General features: G+C 48.7%; 7 protein-coding genes and 1 non-coding gene across 8 annotated transcripts; 4 read left to right on the top strand and 4 right to left on the bottom strand.

The window, feature by feature from the left end:
* Positions 1 to 94: 94 nt before the first annotated feature.
* V8C40DRAFT_240228 (prokaryotic phospholipase A2-domain-containing protein) lies at positions 95 to 971 on the bottom strand. The gene is made up of 2 exons (XM_083214751.1): positions 584 to 971; positions 95 to 518 (listed from the first exon to the last, which is right to left on the bottom strand). The coding sequence occupies exons 1-2, from the start codon at positions 919 to 921 to the stop codon at positions 296 to 298; spliced, it is 561 nt and encodes a 186-aa protein (XP_083074603.1). The 5' UTR covers positions 922 to 971; the 3' UTR covers positions 95 to 295.
* A 3,950-nt stretch (positions 972 to 4,921) lies between these two features.
* V8C40DRAFT_184788 (major facilitator superfamily domain-containing protein) lies at positions 4,922 to 7,091 on the top strand. The gene is made up of 5 exons (XM_083211775.1): positions 4,922 to 5,176; positions 5,245 to 5,323; positions 5,392 to 5,451; positions 5,514 to 6,166; positions 6,225 to 7,091. Exons 1-5 carry the CDS (start codon positions 5,090 to 5,092, stop codon positions 6,783 to 6,785), a joined length of 1,440 nt encoding a protein of 479 aa, XP_083074604.1. The 5' UTR covers positions 4,922 to 5,089; the 3' UTR covers positions 6,786 to 7,091.
* Positions 6,921 to 6,992, bottom strand: V8C40DRAFT_t92. Its single transcript has one exon. It is a non-coding gene; the product is annotated as a tRNA-Met (tRNA).
* On the bottom strand, positions 7,068 to 8,484 carry V8C40DRAFT_286247 (oxidoreductase; the record flags this gene model as incomplete). The annotated part of the gene is made up of 3 exons (XM_083222505.1): positions 7,068 to 7,886; positions 7,943 to 8,366; positions 8,427 to 8,484. The coding sequence occupies 3 exons, from the start codon at positions 8,482 to 8,484 to the stop codon at positions 7,397 to 7,399; spliced, it is 972 nt and encodes a 323-aa protein (XP_083074605.1). The 3' UTR covers positions 7,068 to 7,396.
* A 992-nt stretch (positions 8,485 to 9,476) lies between these two features.
* Positions 9,477 to 10,520, top strand: V8C40DRAFT_286250 (uncharacterized protein; the record flags this gene model as incomplete). The annotated part of the gene is made up of 1 exon (XM_083222506.1): positions 9,477 to 10,520. The coding sequence occupies one exon, from the start codon at positions 9,477 to 9,479 to the stop codon at positions 10,470 to 10,472; it is 996 nt and encodes a 331-aa protein (XP_083074606.1). The 3' UTR covers positions 10,473 to 10,520.
* Positions 10,521 to 11,094: 574 nt separating this feature from the next.
* On the top strand, positions 11,095 to 13,371 carry V8C40DRAFT_286253 (uncharacterized protein; the record flags this gene model as incomplete). The annotated part of the gene is made up of 2 exons (XM_083222507.1): positions 11,095 to 11,570; positions 11,633 to 13,371. The coding sequence occupies 2 exons, from the start codon at positions 11,095 to 11,097 to the stop codon at positions 12,789 to 12,791; spliced, it is 1,635 nt and encodes a 544-aa protein (XP_083074607.1). The 3' UTR covers positions 12,792 to 13,371.
* Positions 12,764 to 15,375, bottom strand: V8C40DRAFT_240243 (general substrate transporter). Its single transcript, XM_083214752.1, has 6 exons — positions 14,743 to 15,375; positions 14,591 to 14,670; positions 14,247 to 14,524; positions 13,513 to 14,177; positions 13,353 to 13,457; positions 12,764 to 13,281 (listed from the first exon to the last, which is right to left on the bottom strand). The coding sequence occupies exons 1-6, from the start codon at positions 14,971 to 14,973 to the stop codon at positions 12,991 to 12,993; spliced, it is 1,650 nt and encodes a 549-aa protein (XP_083074608.1). The 5' UTR covers positions 14,974 to 15,375; the 3' UTR covers positions 12,764 to 12,990.
* A 3,329-nt stretch (positions 15,376 to 18,704) lies between these two features.
* V8C40DRAFT_184871 (DUF1304 domain-containing protein) lies at positions 18,705 to 19,503 on the top strand. The gene has a single exon (XM_083211776.1). The coding sequence runs from the start codon at positions 18,861 to 18,863 to the stop codon at positions 19,224 to 19,226; it is 366 nt and encodes a 121-aa protein (XP_083074609.1). The 5' UTR covers positions 18,705 to 18,860; the 3' UTR covers positions 19,227 to 19,503.
* Positions 19,504 to 19,567: the final 64 nt, after the last annotated feature.

A 19,567-nucleotide genomic window follows, 5' to 3' on the forward strand; every position in this document is an offset into this window, starting at 1 on the left:
GGCGTATCTTAAGCTGCAGCTTGTTGATATGGGAGAACTTGTTGTCCAGTGGTATATGATGAACGTTGTATGTTGATATGCTGTCAACAATGGCATCGGATTAGCATGCAAACCATTCTCTAACTGCCGAAGAGAAACTCTAACTACCGAAGAGAAAGCTGCACCTTATACACAGCCACTCCGGTCCCCTTGTATCAACATCAAATGTGTCCATCAGCCACCAGTCTTGTAGAAGAAATTTATTTCATATTTGGTATCGCCAATCATCGCAAAGCATACAATACATTTTATCCTCTTACTCCAAGATGGGCAGCAGTCCCTTGTCCTGGGCAGTCTTCACAGCGTTGTTGTAAATCTCCAGCTTCTCTTCATACACATTAACCAAGTCCTCATGTGATTGTTCACGCTTTCCAGGGGAAGCATCGCCACCTCCGAACGCTCTCACAGCAGCGTAGTAAACATCAGCAAGAGCATTGCAAACGCTTTGGACACTCGATGTCTGGCACTGGAAGTATAGACTATAGTTTGTCATAATCAGCAACCTATCTTTACCCTTAATGGCATAGACATCGGGTTGACTTACTCGGCCTTGAAGTTGTTATCGATGCTGAGCTTGCCGCTCTCTGTGAATCGGTTTTGGATGCGGTAGTTCTGGTAGCCAAAGTCGTGGCGGTAGCAAGCAGGAACAAAGGGGAATCCAAAGGGGTTATCGGGTGAGCTGGTGCAGCCGTCAGAGGTCCAGTCAAGGGTGGCTGGGTTCTTGGCATTGCGGCGGGAAATGAAATCAGGGAGGGTGAGGCTGAAGAGATATTGGTCTGTGATGGTTGAGAGGCTGGTCTGACGCCTGGTCAATGCGGCATCAGAGGCCGGCAATGCCAGAACGGCCGGGGCAAGAGCAGCCAGAATAACTGAGAACTTCATGATGAGAGGATAGTGCCTTTTACTTTGATGGCAACGTTGGTGAAGTATATTCAGAAGTCTAATTTTCTCAAGCTCAAGAGCGAACGACTGCTCCTTTTATACATAATGCCAATATCCAGTCTTATACTTATTTGTAATGCCAATGCTACCGACTCCGTAGATACCTCTCGTATAACGTCAGTGAACCCATCAACTACTCAGGTTAGACTTGGCGTATTAGAAGATGAGTCGACAGACAAAAGTCTCAACAAGCTTCCGCCCATATCATGGACCTGCCCGAAGGAGTATATTCTCATACTATGCCAAGAGCCGTCTCCAGAAGCCTTCTTTATCCCGAATAGTCGCCGATCACCCACGGACGGCTCTGCCCTTCCTGGTTGGGCCGTGCCGGTAGGGCCCGGTAACAGGAAAGGCAAGGCGCCGGCTTGTCTACATTTTAGGGTGACGCTGCGGGCGATTAAAAGAAAGCATATTCCAGTTGCGCGAATAATTTTGCGCCTTGGGTAGGAACTTAAGATTGAAATGCTCGGTGGAAATCCCAAAAGGGCACAAGCCTCGTGGCAGTGGCTTAAAACTGAGGCAATGAGAAGTCCAAGTTGTCTCCTCACCAATTAACTAACAAGCCGGGCTTGCAGACATTAGTACCTGGATTAGTACGACACAAAAAGGGCTTCTTCTCTAAGCCATATGCCGGCGCTTGTAAGGCGGAGAACCCTGTCCAAAACCACCCTCTGTTACCCTTAAGTGCTGAGCCAAGCAATCAATTCGTCGTAATATATTAAACCAAGTCAAATGACTATTTTAACTCATAGCCTAATGTCATTAATGCGCAGGTACTGCCGAGTTTGCATGTGAAATTCGCTTATCATCGCAAGATTTCTAATGCTTAGTCTTCGAACCACGATGTCTGTATTGCAGCATCAGGTCATCTCTTTCAATTTAATGCTCTGTCCTGCTTCTTCATACATTGAGCACAGTATCTAGATGATGATATACCAATGAACGGAAAGGTAGACTTCGCACGCCTCCACTGTATCTAGGTTTCGTCAAAGTCTGTAGCTTCCATCATCTCCAGTCCGTTTTCTAAGTCACCCAAGCCGCTTTTGCTGCCCCGACGAATAGGAGACGATAGAAGTTTACCTGCATTTCCAAATTTGGCCATGGTATTCTTCTTCGCTAAATAGCATCAATTGCTCTAATTCACACGTATTGGAAAGGATGACGATGATGCCGATGCGGATTCAAAATATCCTATGCCTCTGCTATTATATAATTGATCTCTGTGGTGTATCTAAATACTCAGGCTTCCTTAACAGTATATATTACTCAAGCCTTTCTATCAGGCGTTTATTTACCACTAAACCTTGTCACTCGGGTCGTCTTTGGCTTGACTTGATTTTTGCTGTGCGCCATTTCTCATTCACCGAGAACTTTGTTTATGAGTTAAACTTTAATATATTCTGTTTTCTGTTTTCGTACCTGGTGTGCTGGGAGCCGTTATTCTATCCCGAAGGATAGAGCCAAGCCACTTAATCTGAGAAATTGATGCAGCCTTTACAGAATCAGTGCTGCGTCGTCCACTGCACCTCCAAATAAATATAGCATCTTGATTGGAGATCGCCAACAGATAGTGCAGCTCCTGCAACCTCCTCTTTTAGGCTTTCTCAGAATTAGAGAATTATTGGCAGGATCGCAATGATCGCCAACTCATGGAGGTAGCGATCATTGCGATCTTGCATTTGATTGGCATCGAGAGTGCTAAGACTTGATATTGCTGTCATAGAAATCGAGCCGCCGGTGCAACATAGGTATACGCATCTCGGCTGCTATTGCTTTCCACTCCGAAAGCGCATACACCACCCAGATGGAGATGGATGGCTTAGATATACTCGATGCACACCTTCATGGCGGTTGAGCACACATTTAGATCTAAGCCACAGTTTCGATCTAGCAGTCATATATCGCAAAGACGATCAATCGTGTTGTCTATCATTTTCGCTATTCAATTCTTACCGAACGCACAATGGGCGGTCGATGATACTGTTATCAGTTCAAGCCTACAGATACAGAGGCAGATAGTTCTACTATTTGGTCTCGTCATGTGCCCGGTACATCAGAACATGTTATGGCCATGATTACGTGTAAGCTGGTGGCGAAGATATTCCTTTTTAGCGGTGCCTTAGCAGCTCAGACAGTTTCAGAGCACAAATCACATTTACATTTCTTGCAACAGCATTCGATGTTCTGCGTGATATTCATCACGCAAAGCGTCCAAATCTCTTTAATGCTTGAAGCCGAGCACGCCTTCGTGCTAAATGACCAAAATCGCCGTTGGTACTAATCGCCCGCTCGAGATTCCTTAGTCCCTCTTACGCGCCTGTAACGTGAGGCCTTGGAGGCCCCTCATTCGTCCGCTCTCCGAAAGTCACGATGCCTCTTTTCCCACTGCGCCTCGTGATTTGAGGGAATTTTGCCCCCACGACCGCCATTTCCCCCAGCTCCTACCGCTCTAGAGTCGTACGAAAGCGTAGCAACCAAGCTAATAATACTCGGAACGAAACCAATTATCAAGGCGCGGGGTTGGTAGAGAGGGGCAAGCTGAATCCCTGGAAGCGCTTTGGGGCCTGTATAAGGAAGTTAAGCTGGCCATTAGACACGGATCATGATGTCCTTTTCGGGGTAAAAAAATCACATCTTGCAGATGGATCAATCTATCTCCTCCGTGGCTTATGCGTATAAAGCATGTCACGCCAAAGGCATGGAAGCAGGGTACGTAGACATCCTTGTGGCGGAAGCGAGGTGCATGGCATCCATTCTGAATGCAATGTGAAATCTCAAACGTGGATGTTGTCTTTGCTTTTACAGGAGAGGCAAACATCTTCTGAAACTATCATGTTGCCATCTTGCAGTATGTAAGATGACCAAAAGTCTCTCGAGTTGCATTTCAATGCTAGGAAGATGATCTCCGTGATAGCGGCAAAGGTGATAGTGGAGGTTTGCTGAGACATGCAGACAGCTAGCGCCGCTCTCCGCTCTACGAGTACTGACATGTACGCTATCACTCAGTCAGTGAATCATGCACTCATTGTGTGGAATTGTTTCTGAATAGCAGACGGGCTCGGAGCTGCAGGTCGGTGAGTCGCCGACTTTGCATACCACCTGTCCAGTCAAATCTGCATCAATAGACTGCATTTAGACGCCATCTCTCTTTGTCAAGGATCATATGCAGGCAGCCTCCGGTGGATCTTTGATCATGAGCGCGCGTGCATCTTTCTTGTTCCAGAGAGGCTAATACATCTCACATCCCTCGATTCGGGAGTGGAGAAACATGCAGAAGGAAAGCCTCCTTGCTTGCAGTCGGAATATCAGTACCGGATTTCTCACGATAAGGACCTCACCTATCATCTTTCATCTTCTCCTACTCAGCTCCGGAATCCATTGATGCAATTGGCCATCCCTGCGTCAGCTATCAATGCTTGTAAATGGCTTCGCATCAGGGCTGTGTTCGCGTAGTACTGGATTCGGAGCAAAATCAAGACTTGTACATGCAAAGCCCGTTTCTCTCCGTATGGAGGTGGCAGTGGAACCTGGCTGGGGCGTGTGGAAGAAGCGGGATGTTATCGCCTCCTTGTAATGGTGGCTGATTACCAGATAGACGCCCATCATCGTGAGTTGGTGTTTGCTCTTTTTATTACTGTGAGACATGCCCATGGGGGTACGGCAGGCTCTCCAATTTGCTAGTATCATCTCGCCTCGCTGCTCATTCCGCCACCTTTCGCATGACCTGTCGCGCGCTGGTCTACTTCTACACAAGTCTACAGAGTACTCCATGCATTACGGGGTATACGGGCGCCGTTGGTATTCACAATCAAGTCTTTCTTATACAGAGTGAATAACGATGGCCCGCCATTTTGTGGACAGGGACTTGGGCATCTTGTACCCTCCCTTTCGAGCATCTGCCGTCCCGCCCACCCAACCTTCTTCCAGATCTTGATCCTACGTCTCCTCTTGCGGTGAAGCTCTGAAGTATTAAAATATCAGGCAGGGTCCCTTCAGCCTCCATGACATATTTCTTCTAAGAGAACTTTTTTCCTGGACTTCTACCTGTTTACTCTGCTCTTCCCACATCTATCGTCGCCGTCCAGAGAGCCATCCCGAAGTGCCTACGATGGGCCGCCTATCAGAAAGAGGATCATGGCCATGGCGTTCGTCGGAGGGGTTGGCGACCTTTGCGGTCGCATTTGCAGTGTTTACAGTAAGTAACAGAGCTGTTGAATGGGCCTCCAAAATTTGAACCGAGGGCTAATTGATATCAATTCGTAGGACGGGTTGGTGTATGATTTAGTTATACCGTTTTTACCAGAGCTCTTCACGGGTCGGCTGGGGACGCCTCCAGAAGATGGTTAGAATCAAACCGCGTTTCATCAGCAGCTAAAGTCGAATCTTGCTGACGTTAGTGGCCGATCAAAGTTGACAATTGGGCTGCGTTATCTCTCGAGTCCTTCGGAATGGCACTGCTTATCACCAACTGTATGTCAACCAAATTCTCACTCAGCAACCTTGTTAAGACAAATTTACTGATCCGCGCCTAGGGATTGCTGGATATATCGCCGATGGGAGCGTCTCCAAAAGCCGTCCGTTTCTTGCTGGCATCGGTATTATGCTTATCGCCACTCTACTCTTCTTTCTCAGTGTAGATCCATACCTTATCATCTTCGCTCGTGCTCTACAAGGAGCTTCCGAGGCCCTCGTGTGGGTGTCTGGCATCGCTTTTCTAGTCTCGCAGGTGGACGAGGCTAATTTAGGAGTGTGTATGGGTTACACGACGCTGGGTGCTACAATCGGCGAGCTCATTGGGCCTCTACTTGGGGGCTACTTATATGAAAAGCTGGGACACTGGGCCGTCTTTGGTGTAGTAGAGGTTGTGATTGCGTTCGACATTGTTCTTCGACTCCTAGTCAAAGAAAAAGAGCCGGCATCACAGCAGCAAACCTTGGTGGATGCGGTAAAGGGACTTTCTGATACAGATGCTTTGCTGGGTAACTCGGTGGCGGTATCTCACGGAACGTTAGATAACATTGCATCGACAGATTTGGAACATGGAGGGGATGACGATAGATCGGCACTTTCTGGTACGACCGACTGCGATGACGATGTATCAGCATTGAGGACTCTTGGATGGAACTGGCTCTCCAGCGTCATCGGCGCCGCCATAGCATGTGTCGTCAGGTCAGCTTTGGAAGCTGTAAGCTCACCGCACATGTCAAATTGTTTTTTTGTTATCTTACTGACAAGCTTATCAGACAATTCCAATCTACGTTCTTCGACATTTTGGCTGGACTTCGTCGACCAGTGGCAGTGTCATGTTTGCATTGCTTTTGCCCATGGTGGGCGGCCCATTGGTTGGCAAATACACCACCTTGTACGGCCCTCGATGGTTTAGCACCATAGCATCGCTCGCATGCGGTGTCTTCATGGTCACCCTAGGCTTTCTTACCGGAGATGATCCCATTACCCAGACCCTCTTTGTGGTGAATATTGGGTTCATTGGCCTCTGCATCTCTCTCGGTACAACGACGCAAACAACCGCCATTTCTGCAGCTGCACAGAGAATCGAGGCTCTAAGAAGCCGAATTCAAGCCAGCGGCGTAGAACTAAGCTGGGAGTTAAGATTTTTGACTCCCGGCATGATGCTGAGCGGCCTAAGTACGGCGTGGGCCTTGGGCCTTTTCGTTGGCCCTGCTTGTGGAAGCATTTTCCACTTTAGCACGAACCAGGAGTGGCTGCATTTGTGCTGTTTCCTAGGAGTCTTGTGCGTCATCACGGGCATCTATTGCTCCTCTACGTGGAAGAAGTGGCGGTAAACTGCAGCGGCCGACTTGATGATATATGATTTACGACTTAATGATAAAAAGAAAACCTGTATCCAAGCTCACTCTGATGATACAGTAAAACGAGAGAGGCAAAGAAAAGAGCAAAAGAAAAAAAACAAGGCGAAATAGCAATTGCACGTTTCGATCGTGCGACCTCCGGGTTATGAGCCCGGCGCGCTTCCACTGCGCCAAATTGCTTTTGATTCGCTTGTTGGATGGCGACGCTCGTAAATCGCTAGGTATGGATGGATAGATTTGTGGATGTGAAAATTTCCACTCGCAGGTGAAGTGGGGAATAAGCGTCCAGGATGGAGTTGTGAGTCAGAATCAGAGCAGAAATGGATCACCAGGAACGCTACCTAGTGTTATTAGTGTTAGTGTGAAGCGTGATGATGTTGATGATAGAAAAGAGAACGTATGAGATGCAAGAAGACAAAAAGTGGAATTCTACTTGATAGTGCACTTGACAAGAATCCATCTTGAAATCTACATACGTTGCTATACGTGCTAAATTATATAAGTCATCTACTACAAACATGACGAGATGGGCGACTTCAAAATAAAGCAAAAGGAGCACATATTGAGTTAATATGCCTCCAAATCTAAAAGCCGAGTGTTGCTCCACTGTTCCCGTAAATCTCCCCGCTTACATACGAGGACGATGCATCAACGACACTCACATACAGCGGTGCAAGTTCCGCAGGCTGAGCAGGCCGTCTAAAGAAAGTGCCCTCAGATATTTCTTTCACAGACTCAGTAGTGAACCCCCCCGCAGCTAAGAAAGGGGTATAGGTGAAACCGGGAGCAACACCATTGACCCGAATTCCATCCTCAGCAAGTTGCTGGGCCAAGTTACGGACCATCATGACAATAGCCGCTTTACTCGCTCCATAGGCAAGCGCTCCAGCATTTGGCTCTATGGCAACAGTAGAGGCGGTGAAAACCACGTTACCACCACGAGGAAGCAGAGGCACGGCGGCTCTCGTCAGGAAAAGGCTAGCATAAACGTTAGTGCGAAATACCTGGTCAAACTGCTCTGTTGATTCATTGGCAATAGGACGCCAATTGGGACCTTGAGTATAACCAGAGACTCTGTGAAGTCATGTCAGTTTTTAACATCGTCTACCGAGGCTCTCAGGCTTTCTTACCCAGCATGATTGACCAGAATATCGAGACCACCAAGGCGGCGATGGGCCTCTTGGACAAGCCAAGTGCAAAAGGTCTCATTCAGCAAGTTTCCAGGAATGCGTTCAAAAGACAGTCCCTCTTTGGAAAGAAAATCAGCGAGGTCTTGTGCATCAGACTCCTCTTCCTCCATGTAGTTGATAGCAACGTTGGCTCCTTCACGAAGGTATGCAATCACAATGGCTCTTCCGATACCAGAGTCTCCTCCCGTGATCAAAGCATTGAGGCCACGAAGTCGCCCAGCTCCTTTGTAAGACGTCTCGCCGCAGTCTGGGCGTTGATCAAGGCTAGATTGAAGAACAGGGAATTCAGCAGCAGCACCAGTTGGCAAACCGAGGCGCATGTCCGAATAACGAGCAATTGGATCAATCAAGGTACTGGAGTTGTCTATATTGGACCTAGATTCAGTATTGTTCAAGTTTGAGAACTGGGTATTGCTTGACTTACCTGTAGCCAAGCAGAGACTTGGCAGACTCAGCATAGTAAAGACCAGAGCTCGAAGCATTTTATTGGTAATGAGATATCAGATGTTATTTCTTAGGCGATGTTTTGCATCATGTCCTCTATAATCACCGCCATATTCAGAGCATCTTATATACCGGTGAAGCAGCATGGCTTCTCCGCATCGTCCATGGCTTCTCCTATCATTTAAAATGATGCTATTCCGAAGTTCATGCTGGTCTGTCCATACAGACATCGAATCTCTGAGTGTTTACAAATTAAGTCTCTTAAAATCCGGTAAGGAGTTAAGCATGCGGAACACAACCAAACTTGACCTTCCACGTCATCACTCCTTACTCCGGTGTGCCAAGCAATTCGGCATAATAGCGTGGGGCGATGTTGAAAGTGTTACATCGCGGATACAGTTACGCATCAGAACCAAGCAGCATCCCACGCCGTTACCGAATCCCACTGACCAAACACGGACATAGCCTAATTCAGGGCAAGAATTGACAGGAAATATACGACAGAGAGAGATTATCGCCACAGTCAACGGAGATATTGGAGCATGTTGGGCTTCTGTCCAGCCTCCACCCCATTCTACGTTGTATCAACTGGTGGTGATTGGATCTCTTCAAATCATTCTTCTGGGGCTAGATTTTGTCTAGGCTCTAAATATAACTTAATACCGTGGATCATGCATATACACAACTCGAGCTATAGCAGTAAAAGCTTCATGCGCCAAGACATAGATTGTTTGCTGACACGGAACCAAGTTGCGGAATATGCGGAGTGATAGGCGGACCCTAAGGCGAATGTTACTTCGTGAATAGGAGATGATATTAACTACACAAGAGCCATTGTTAATCATGAGGTATGTGAATGCCATGTATTGAATATATAAGAAGCTGCTTGAAGACTTCACTCTCATACCTATTCAACATGCTATGAGAACATATTATCTTCATCCAAGTCCATAGCCCTTATCATATCTTCACAATCATCAGCCTGTTCCAAATAAGCCGCTAAATTGACTTCGAAAGTCAGAATACGAATATGTTGCGGCCCATCGTTACGATACTCAGCGCAGCTGTGGCAGCTGGGGCAGCTATAGCAGTATCAACCGACCAATCGGTGTCAGGTGCCCCTATTAAGACTGTCGTCCAACTGCAGCAAAATGGAACGCAGTTCGAGAATCTCGTCACTCGTACAGACGGCACAATCCTCGCCACCAGAATCGACGTTCCAGAGATATGGTGGATTGACCCTGCAGATCCCACTCATACTCAAGTCATCACCATTGAGGGCGACGTGGTCAGCGTACTCGGTATCACAGAGACATCTCCCAATGTCTACGCCTTCAACGCCGGAAATGTCACCAGCCAAGGAGCAGTTGACGGCTCTTTTCAGATCTGGGGCCTAGACCTCACTCACGGGGAACCTCAGACTTACCCTATCTCCAAGATTGATCGTGCGAGCTTCTTGAACGGCATTGCAACTCTTGACCCCAAAACAGTAATTGTAACCGATACCAACTTGAGTCTCCTGTGGAAGGTCGATATATCCACAGGCCATTACGAGATTTTCCTTCAAGATCCATCAATGGCAATTCCCGAGGGCAGCAGCATCCCTGCAGGAATAAATGGAGTGCACATTCATAATGGTTATCTTTATTTCACCAATACAGCTCAAATGAGTCTGAGCAGATTTCCTATAACTAAAAATGGCACAATCGCCGGCAGCATCCAGCAGATCGCTGAGGGTTTCATGTGCGATGACTTTGACGTGCAACCGGATGGGACTGTGTATTTGCCAACCGCAGCTCAGAACACTGTCATTCGAGTTTTACTCGACGGGCGCGTGCAACAAGTAGCTGGAACAGCTGATTCACTTGCCGTTGGTGGTGGAACAGCTGCACAATTTGGAAGAGGACTGCATCAGAAGAAAACGCTCTTTGTTACAACATCAGGCGACCGTTTTTCACCTATCAATGGCACCCTAATGGAGCCAGGGAAGCTGGTCGCGGTAGACTTGAGTGCTGTCATACCATGAGTTATGTAGGAGGGCAAATGTATTGGCATCTGTGTCTATGTAGGTGGGGACGGTTGTGATACATTTTTGGGTGGACTTCAAAGAGTCTTTCATGTCATAAGAAGAACAATGTTCATCTCATCTTATTAAAAGAGCCACTTTGTTCATCGAAATGGGTTCTATTTATGGGTAGCCCAATGTCCACAAAATGAACTTAGAGGTCATCTTGAAGAAAAACAGTGACCAGATTAACTCATTAAATGTGGTTCAACATAGATTCTGAGCGTCGAGGTCGTGTTTGTTTGTTTGTTTCGAAGTTGAGCTAAGGAATAACTAGTCATCTCAATGTGAGCAACCTTGATGGCTTCCCCCACAAGTCCATCAAGGTCCACGCAACCTCCAATTGTACATCTAATCAAGTCTAGCCTTACTGAACAAATGAGATGAATGCGTAGATTGTTGCTATAAAGACAAAGAAACTTGCCATCAAGGTTCTCAACGATGAACAGGATAATAGCAACGGACGAACAAGACCTCGTCCGTCGTATGGCAACACTGCATCTCTTGTTTAAATCTCAACAGCTACCAACTCTTTTACACCGAAAGAAACTTCGCCGATTTATTCCAATTCTACTCAAGAACCATGGCTGAAGTGGAAGACGAAGTATACGATGTCATCATTATTGGTGCCGGTCCCTGTGGCCTATCCACGGCCTCTCGCCTCCGCGAACACACCCCGGCCGCCCTCTTCACAGACGAAGAACACCGCCGTTTCCATTGGATCGGCAAATACGGGAAGAACGTCAACCTTAAACATGTAAAAAGCGGCCGAATATCACAAAGCTGCCACTGTCGACCCGAGTACAAGATGCTCGTCTTGGACGCCACGGATAACAAGTGGTTGGGCCGATGGAATCATCTTTTCAAGATGTACGACATTTCGCATCTGCGCAGCCCGATGCTCTGGCACGTGGATCCCCTTGATAGAGATGCACTTCTTGCGCATGCATATCATCATCAGCGAGAGGATGAGCTGGTCGAGATCCGCAACTGTGTCGGCAAGGAGATAAGCAAACACGCAAGTAAAAAGATGGCCAAGGGCCGAGTTTGCGGTGGCAAGTATGTTGCTTTTCTGTTTCTCAACCCCTACTATATACAATATGCTAACAAAAGAGTACCAGACAAGAAGCAAGGATTTCCATCAACCTTAGAGAGCGAAACGACTACTACACACCATCTCAAGCCCTCTTTCGTGATCATTGCATGGATGTGGCCGGACGATACAATCTTGGAGAGCAGCTCATCCGCAAGGAGACACTGCAGGACATCGACTACGGCGAAGTCCGAGGCGTTTCAGTAGACGGTGCAAAACTGTTTACTGTCACTACAGACGCAACTCGACACTATTACGCCAAAACCGTTGTCCTCGCCGTCGGCCCTGCAAATACCCCCAAAATCCCTCCTCTCCCATCAGCTCCTCTCACAGCTAGCGGTGTGCCTCCTCAAGCATGCCACAGTATGCAAATCAAAGAATTCCCCGATCCCATTGTCAAATCTCGCATCGCCGCCGGCCGCTCTACGAATGTACTCATCATTGGCGGCGGCCTCACTTCCGCACAGCTCGCCGTTCTCGCCTTGAAAAGGGGTGTCACCAAAATATGGCATCTCATGCGAGGTCCCATGCGCGTCAAGCATTTTGACGTCGATCTTTCATGGATGGGCAAATACAAAAACGCCGAGCAAGCGCGTTTCTGGACTGCAGACTCGGATATCGAACGTCTCGAGATTATAAAGGAGGCACGCGGCGGCGGCAGTCTCACACCCACTTACTACAAGAAAGTGAAGAAGTATATTGCGTCCGGTCATATCGAGCTTCACACCAATACAAGCCTGGTAGACGCCGAGATGAAAGAAATAGACGGATCTCGTTTCTGGGCCATCAAGACAGAGCCGCCTATGGCGGAGGTGCCACTTTTTGACTACATTTACTTTGCTACAGGAATCCAGACGGATTTTGCGTGCCTACCATACCTGCAAACCATGCTTCAAAAGTATCCCATTCATGGGCATGGCGGATTCCCTTGCATCAACGAGGATCTTATGTGGAAAGACGGCGTGCCCCTATTCTGCGCCGGACGGCTGGGAGCTCTTCAGCTTGGGCCGGCAGCACCAAACATTGGAGGGGCCAAAGTTGCTGCAGAGAGAGTAGCATGGGCGATTGAAGATATAATCAAGCTGAATGGATCGCAAGAAGGGCATAATCAAGATACTAGCGAGCTGGCGAGCTATCTCTCAGGCCATGGAAATATGTACGGCATTCTAGAAGATGAGTCGAACTAGCACTCAGGAAGCATTACAATAGACTCAACATAGTCATTGACATTCGTAAATACTTGTAGCCAAGCAAATGCTTTCTACTTCTTATCATTAATCGTGCATATAATATCTTAATAAATAAGGCCTCCGCTTCATGGCAATTAACTCTCTGGCTTCACCTCCAGGTATTACAAAGCCCAACACCGCCTGCGGCAAAATCCATTTAAACTCGGTCAGCAACCTCGCTGCCGTCACTCAGGCCAGCAAGGTGGCCATCTCTCTTGACCATGATGTGCTTTTGCAGAGCAGCACGCGGTGGGAACTTGGCGTTGAAGACTTCGTCCAACTCCTCAAGAGTGCGGCCACGGGTCTCGACACCGAGGAACCACCAGATGAAGGCGTAGATGAGGTTGAGGCCGACAAAGATGAGGTAGTAGCGCCAGTTGATGGCTTCGAGAGCAACGGCAGTCACATAGGTGTTGTACAGGTTGGCGCAGTTTGACATGATGACGTGCTGTGAGAAAGATGGAGTCAGCAACTGAAGCAGATGTAGAGAAATGTTGTGTAATATTTGGCTAAACTTACAACTCCCATACCCTTGGCACGGGTAGGGTTGGCCAAAACTTCAGCGCAGTAAGTGGCAGTCAGGGGAGTGTACACGAAGGAGTAGGCACAGCCGAAGAGGAAGATCTAGGAGCACAAAATGTTAGTACAGGTCGCAATAATAATGGGGATCATCACTTACCATGGCGACACCAGCGTTGCTAAAGGCGGTGCTAATGCCTGCCGAGCCGTGCTCAAACTTGGCGGAAAATCCAGTGACGGCACCGAACAGGCCTGCAAGAACGATGCTTCCGACCCAGAGCTTGGTACGACGACCAATCTTGTCGTTGGTAGCAGATCCAGCAACAGCACCGGTAGCAGAAACAATAGAGTTGGCAAAGGAGAGGAGCAGTCGACGCTCAACAGAGATAATGCCGAGGATCTTGTACATGGAAGGGAGGTAGTAAGTCAAGACAGAGTTTCCAGACAGCTGAGCAAAGAAGGACATGAAGGACATCATGGTGAATCGCCAGCGGGCGTTGTGGTCCTTGACCAGCGCCCAGTAGTCCCACAGGTTGGACGATTTCTGCAGCTCGATTGATTCTTCGAATTCGCGTAGCTCGAGCTGGACCACGGGGTGGTTGGTGTCGCCGCCTCCGTGATACTTGGCCAGGATTGCAGCAGCCTGTTCCTTCTTACCCGTCGCAGTGAGCCATCGAGGAGATTCGGGGATCATAAGTGCGCCGGCGAAGATGAAGAACGGGGGAATGAGCTGAAGACCCATGGGGAGACGGAAGGCCAGTTCGCTGTTGTTCTTGGCAGAGGCATATGTGACTCCGGTGGCGAGAATAGAACCGGTGTAGAAGACTAAGTATCATCTCCATATTAGTTATCTGTGTAAGAAATTCTCTTTTTTCAACAAGAATCTCTACTTACAGGTGTTGTAATAACCGACTACTCGGGCTCGCCATTGAGGCGGAGCCAGCTCGAGAGCGTATGTAGGCGCAGACGAGGTTCCGATGGCAACACCAAATCCGAGGGTAAAACGACCTCCGAGGAGGTAGGCATCGGACTTGGCGGCCGTCTGGACGATGGCACCCACCATGATGAACAGAGAACCGGTCATCATACCCGCGCGACGACCAAACTGATCGCAAATGAGACCGGTGAAGAGAGAGCCGATCATGTTACCGATGGTGTAGATCATGAAGATGCTGTAAAGAGGACCGTGTGAGATACAGCAGACGGGCGGTAGATATCGGCATCAAGACGAAACTTACATTCCAGTGGAAGAGCCGAGCTCAGTGTGATGAAAGTAGTTCTGGTATTGAGTCATGGCGTTGATGGAACTGAAGATGGACTGTGTTTTGAACGGTCAGTTATTGTGTCTTGCTCAGAGATTCGACGGCAATGCAAGAGTCTCTTTACTTACACCATCGAAACCAGATGAGGTCGCGTTCAACGCAGCCACGAGGAGGATACAGTAGAGCTGAATGCTCGTCCATGACCAGGGATTCAGAGGCGCCGCAGAGACCGTCTCGTGGAAGTGTGTGTTGCCCTGGACCTCGGTGACGTTTCCAATGGCCGACTTGTCAATGTTGTCGCCATTGATCGAGCCATGGTCGATGACCGGCTCTGGCCGCGACTCGTCCTTCTCCGCCATTGCTCTGATATCGCGTCTGTCGCTTCTCCTTGGATCAGTTGCTGTTTTCCCTGTGCGCTACTGCGAGTCAAGAGCAGCGTTCGGATGTCGGCAAGGGAAAGGGAGAGGTGGAAAGGCTGATGAAGGGAATGGATGTACGCAAGATTGACAGCGGGCCGAGATCTCTTTATGGGTTTCGCGCAGTCCAGCGATAGGTAACCAAGGCTACTACTGTACGAGTACGGCTATATCTTCCCCATGCTCCACGAAGAGCCACGAGGCAAAGGCCCAATTCCGGACAAGGGTATGTAACCAAGGCACGAGATGGAGGTTGCAATCCCTCGCCCACTTGGTTCGAAAGCGGCAGCAAAAGCCCTATCACCTCCGTCCGCAATGTCTCAGTCCCTTCGGAAGAGAGAAAACCCAAGGCCAAAAGCGCCACAACTTGGTGGCCCTCCGCAAGTTTCTTTTCCCCCATCTTTTGTTCCCCCACCGAGCGCCAGGGATCAATAAGCACTCGAACCATTGAGCTGGGTCTAAGGCTAGCGGCGGCAAGACTTTTTGGAGACGCGGAGAGACGGGGTAAAAGGCATTGTAAATGCATACGCAAAAAGTGCCGTATATGGTCTAGCTGTGGTGAATGGGCAGCTCACCGGTGGATTGTGAGACTTTGGTTCGCTATTCCCACGAGGTTTCGTCCGCCACGCAAGGGGGGAAAGGGCCTTCACAGAGGGATGATGCAGCAGACGTATGCGTGGGTGTATCGCATCTTGAATGAGGCTCAACTGGTGTTTCATTATTGAACGGGAATCGAGCTGAAGTTACTCAGCCACGATCACCATCAGGCACGGAAGCCATACCGAGTACTCGTACATGTGCAAAGCATGTACAGGCTTGGGGCTTATCTTGATGCAGACTGGTGGCTGACCCCCAACAAGATGGCAATTCACCGAACCTGGCCCATACTCGTAGAGAGAGAGATGGGAGTATTGTCATTCTCTCTCTCTGTGTCTCTTTGTGCAAACGCCTACACTGTATTACTAGCAAGAAGCCACCGTCCTATTCCGTACAATACATGGCTTTGGTCTTTATAGCTATTCACAGACAGACACTGTGAACCATCACATAATATTCCGGGGCTCGTGCATAAGCAATGAGTTTTGTCTGAATCCAAGTCGAGGGAAAACAAGAAATCACAAAAGAGGTGTGGCTCACTGCATGAACAAGGGACAAGGACAAGGCCATTCTTGCTCAATCCACGCACTGCCGTTGGTCAGTTTTCCCTCTCAAGTAGCTCCGACCTCCTCCTTCTAGATGCCTTTATCCGAATCGCTCGCTACACCCTGATCGGCACTGCTCACGCGCCCACACCATCCCGTTATCTGCGTGCATTTCTTTCTTTCAAGATATCTAGCGAGGCCTCTGTTCAAACACCTAACGCCGCCGGACAGACTCGCTCGCCGAATCATCATTTCCTTCCAGCAGCCGTATCGTATCTCGTCGTCAGCCCAGCGTCGAACGCTCGATGATAAAAGACCCCACCAACCCAACCCCCCGTGTACCACCCCAACGTTGCGAGGCGTCTCTTGGCGCAATTCTTGCCTATCTATATTCATCGTCGGCGGTGACAGAGCAGGTGCTGATCAGAACGTTTCATCACGGCGAGGCCTGGCGTAGGCTCGTCCCCCCACGGAAGCCCGTATGGGTCCCCAAAAGAGCTTGGGAGAGAGGTAGGGGGGTCCCGCCTCGGGCCAGCAAAGCGAGATCCTCAATACATATCTCTAGAGCTGTCAAGTCTTGGAAACAAGTCATGGAGAAATTCATTGATATGGTGCTAGCTGCTGCAGATGTTACCTTAGAGCTCCACATAGAGCTATGGAGGATCCGGGACGAGAAACTAGAAGCTCATGACGCCCTTCACAGAGCTTCATCTCTGCTATGAAAGACGGGTATTACTCCGGCTGCTATTTTGAGTCCTCCCTGCGGGTTCCCCGCACGCTGAATTTAACCTGGCCGCGCCCTGCGGTTGGTCCCCCACAGAATGGGGTGGCATCTCTTGCACGAGACGAGCCTTCTCCAAGAAGACTGAGAAGAGAGTTGCGAGCATTCACAACGTTGACAAATACGAGTGAATGACACGGGCTTAACTTTACTCGTCTCCCATTCCTCCTTTCTCTTGTTTCCATTTTCCCATTTTTTGCATCGTGGGTCTAACAAAGGACGCTATTGAAAGCTTCAATATTTTGTATTGTTCTCGTGCGCCCCCTTTCTACATATCCATTTCGCTTTGGGACCCCCAATATCAGCCATGGAGCTTTCAGCCAGATGACCGCCGTTGGACAACAGCGGAAACATGGAAGTGGCTTGACGTTTCCCGGCGGCGGCGCCTGACAGAAGCGTCATCCAGAATGAATAGCTTAAGGGTTGATGGACTTGTTGCAACGTGAGCTTGGTTCAGCTGGAGTTGCGAGGGGGTCAAGTGGTGAGATGTTGGTTCGGCGCATACTGATAAGGCATAGCAGCAATCTATGCAGTATTATCATAGAATCAACTCGGCATCGGTCTGTTATCTCTCTATCATTGAAGACTTATCGTTTATGATATGTGTGCGACTATCAATCTGCGTCAACCGATACCATTCGAGATGATATGAAAACGACTCTCCGGAGTACCGAGTGCTTGCTCCAGACACTCGGCTGAAAGTACATGTATAACGAGCATCTTCTCTAGTGGAACGTCATCATCTTAAGCAGTCGGCGGTGAATCCACATGTACTACGGAGTACGTGTATTCAGAAAATTATCACATTGCCCTACCAATTACTCGGTACAGTCGCAAGCGATGCTCCAACACGCCAGCCGAACATAACCACGTAAGAATATGGTTCATCGCCGGCGCGTTAGTCACGAGAACCGGCTAAACCCTCGATATCCCGCCATATGCCGCCGGACTTGGCTTTAGGCTCTCGCTCCGAGAGCCACCGATGACTCTGCGAGCTGAAGGAGAAGTCTTGAACTTGAACAAGACGATTTGTTAGCTTCCTGCGTTTCCAACATTCGAGACTGTGTGTCAAGGTACCAGTTCTGGCATGATGCATTTTCCTGATAGCAACTAGCAGAATCCTCCTTGCCAAATCCCCATCTATCTATAACCATTAAGCATGAAGAAGCTAGCACTCAACCCAATGCAGAGTACATATTCTTGTGTTTGTATTCCTGTATCCTTGTGTCGCGTCTTCTTCACGTACAAGATTTTCAGCCACTCTCGCTATACTACGCGTACAAGTTCCATAACGAGACATGCCTCGGCATCTCTGCCTCAGTACCGACTGCGTTCATTTTTTAATATGGAAAACTAGCCGATCTGACACGGGAAGTGCGACGAGACCCGCCATCTTGTTTGAAAGGGCGTAGTACAGGGTTTTCAAGCTGCCGCATAGAGTAAGATGTCGCTGTGTCCGATGCAATGTTAAATTTTCTCCGTGAAAAAGAGTAAGACAAAAATAGTTGTGTTACTATTTCAAACGAGCCTTCATTGTCATATACATAGCGTCTATTCCAGCTGTTTACAAAATTGAGTCTCAAGTTGATTTGCATTCGCACCAATTCCGCGCTCTCTCGACTCACTTTTCTGCCGGTTTCTGTCCCGCAGCCAATACGAAGTACGACGCCACGAAACTAGAGCTCATCCAATCGCCTACGAGACTTGGTTCCCCGAAAGCCACAGTTGTCCCAGCTGAACCCATCTTCTCTTCGGCCAATCGAGTCATTGGGGGTCTAATAGCACCAACTTGCTAGCTTGAGTCGCTTCTATCAAGTTGGTTTCCAGCAGACAAGACTCCAGGAACAAGAAAAGAACAACAAGAAGTAATCAGAAGATACTCCCACAAAAGCAATTGAACAACAACAATGCCTCTCATCTCCAACATCGCCACCGGCGCCGTGGGTGCCATCCACGTCTACATCCTCACTCTCGAAATGTTCCTCTGGGACACCCCGCGCGGCCACAAGGCCTTCAAGCTGGCGCCGGACTTTGCCACCAAGACGAAGGTGCTGGCGGCCAACCAGGGCCTGTACAACGGCTTCCTCGCCGCCGGGCTGTTCTGGGGGCTGGCCCATCCGGTGGAGGAGTTTGCGGCGCAGATCAGGCTCTTTTTCCTGGGGTGCGTGGGAGTGGCGGGCGTGTATGGCGCGGCAACGGCGAGCAAGAGGATTTTGTACGTGCAGGCCGTGCCAGCGGCGGTGTCTATTGCGGCCATGTTGCTTGGGTTCTGATGGGTTGGAGAGGAATTGGTTGAAATTGGGGTTTTAAGCGTGAAAATACAATACAAAATATAACCTCTACAAATGTGTTGGTCTCGAAGCTGTAAGCAACTTGAGTAGAGGTGGCCTCACCAAATATCTGCACATGCACAAAGGACAGAAATAATCGACGTCAATAGAAGCCACATGTAATTGGTTTGAGTGAATGCCACTTTATGTTCTTTATTAAAAGAATAACTACAAGTCCAGTCTTTGCCACTCACAATGAATAATGAAGCATCAAAACTACACACACAACTCACATGATGCTAAGTTTCTGGTGTTTTCGCAAAGCAAGTAAATGGGTGGTCCGT

Source organism: Trichoderma camerunense (assembly GCF_050948025.1).
Source record: "Trichoderma camerunense strain CBS 138272 chromosome Unknown V8C40scaffold_6, whole genome shotgun sequence".
In the NCBI taxonomy this organism is placed as follows: Eukaryota; Fungi; Ascomycota; class Sordariomycetes; order Hypocreales; family Hypocreaceae; genus Trichoderma; species Trichoderma camerunense.

What these genes read in the sequence shown, in the direction of transcription:
- V8C40DRAFT_240243 (XM_083214752.1), bottom strand. Translation starts at nt 14,973, where the DNA reads ATGGCGGAGAAGGACGAGTCGCGGCCAGAGCCGGTCATCGACCATGGC. An exon ending in AGTCGGTTATTACAACACCT is followed by an intron (nt 14,178 to 14,246) that starts GTAAGTAGAGAT and finishes GATGATACTTAG; the next exon opens with TCTTCTACACCGGTTCTATT. An exon ending in GTGCCAAGGGTATGGGAGTT is followed by an intron (nt 13,282 to 13,352) that starts GTAAGTTTAGCC and finishes TCTTTCTCACAG; the next exon opens with CACGTCATCATGTCAAACTG.
- V8C40DRAFT_240228 (XM_083214751.1), bottom strand. Translation starts at nt 921, where the DNA reads ATGAAGTTCTCAGTTATTCTGGCTGCTCTTGCCCCGGCCGTTCTGGCA. An exon ending in GATAACAACTTCAAGGCCGA is followed by an intron (nt 519 to 583) that starts GTAAGTCAACCC and finishes GACAAACTATAG; the next exon opens with TCTATACTTCCAGTGCCAGA.
- V8C40DRAFT_184871 (XM_083211776.1), top strand. Translation starts at nt 18,861, where the DNA reads ATGCCTCTCATCTCCAACATCGCCACCGGCGCCGTGGGTGCCATCCAC.
- V8C40DRAFT_184788 (XM_083211775.1), top strand. Translation starts at nt 5,090, where the DNA reads ATGGGCCGCCTATCAGAAAGAGGATCATGGCCATGGCGTTCGTCGGAG. An exon ending in GGGGACGCCTCCAGAAGATG is followed by an intron (nt 5,324 to 5,391) that starts GTTAGAATCAAA and finishes GGCCGATCAAAG; the next exon opens with TTGACAATTGGGCTGCGTTA. An exon ending in GGCACTGCTTATCACCAACT is followed by an intron (nt 5,452 to 5,513) that starts GTATGTCAACCA and finishes ATCCGCGCCTAG; the next exon opens with GGATTGCTGGATATATCGCC.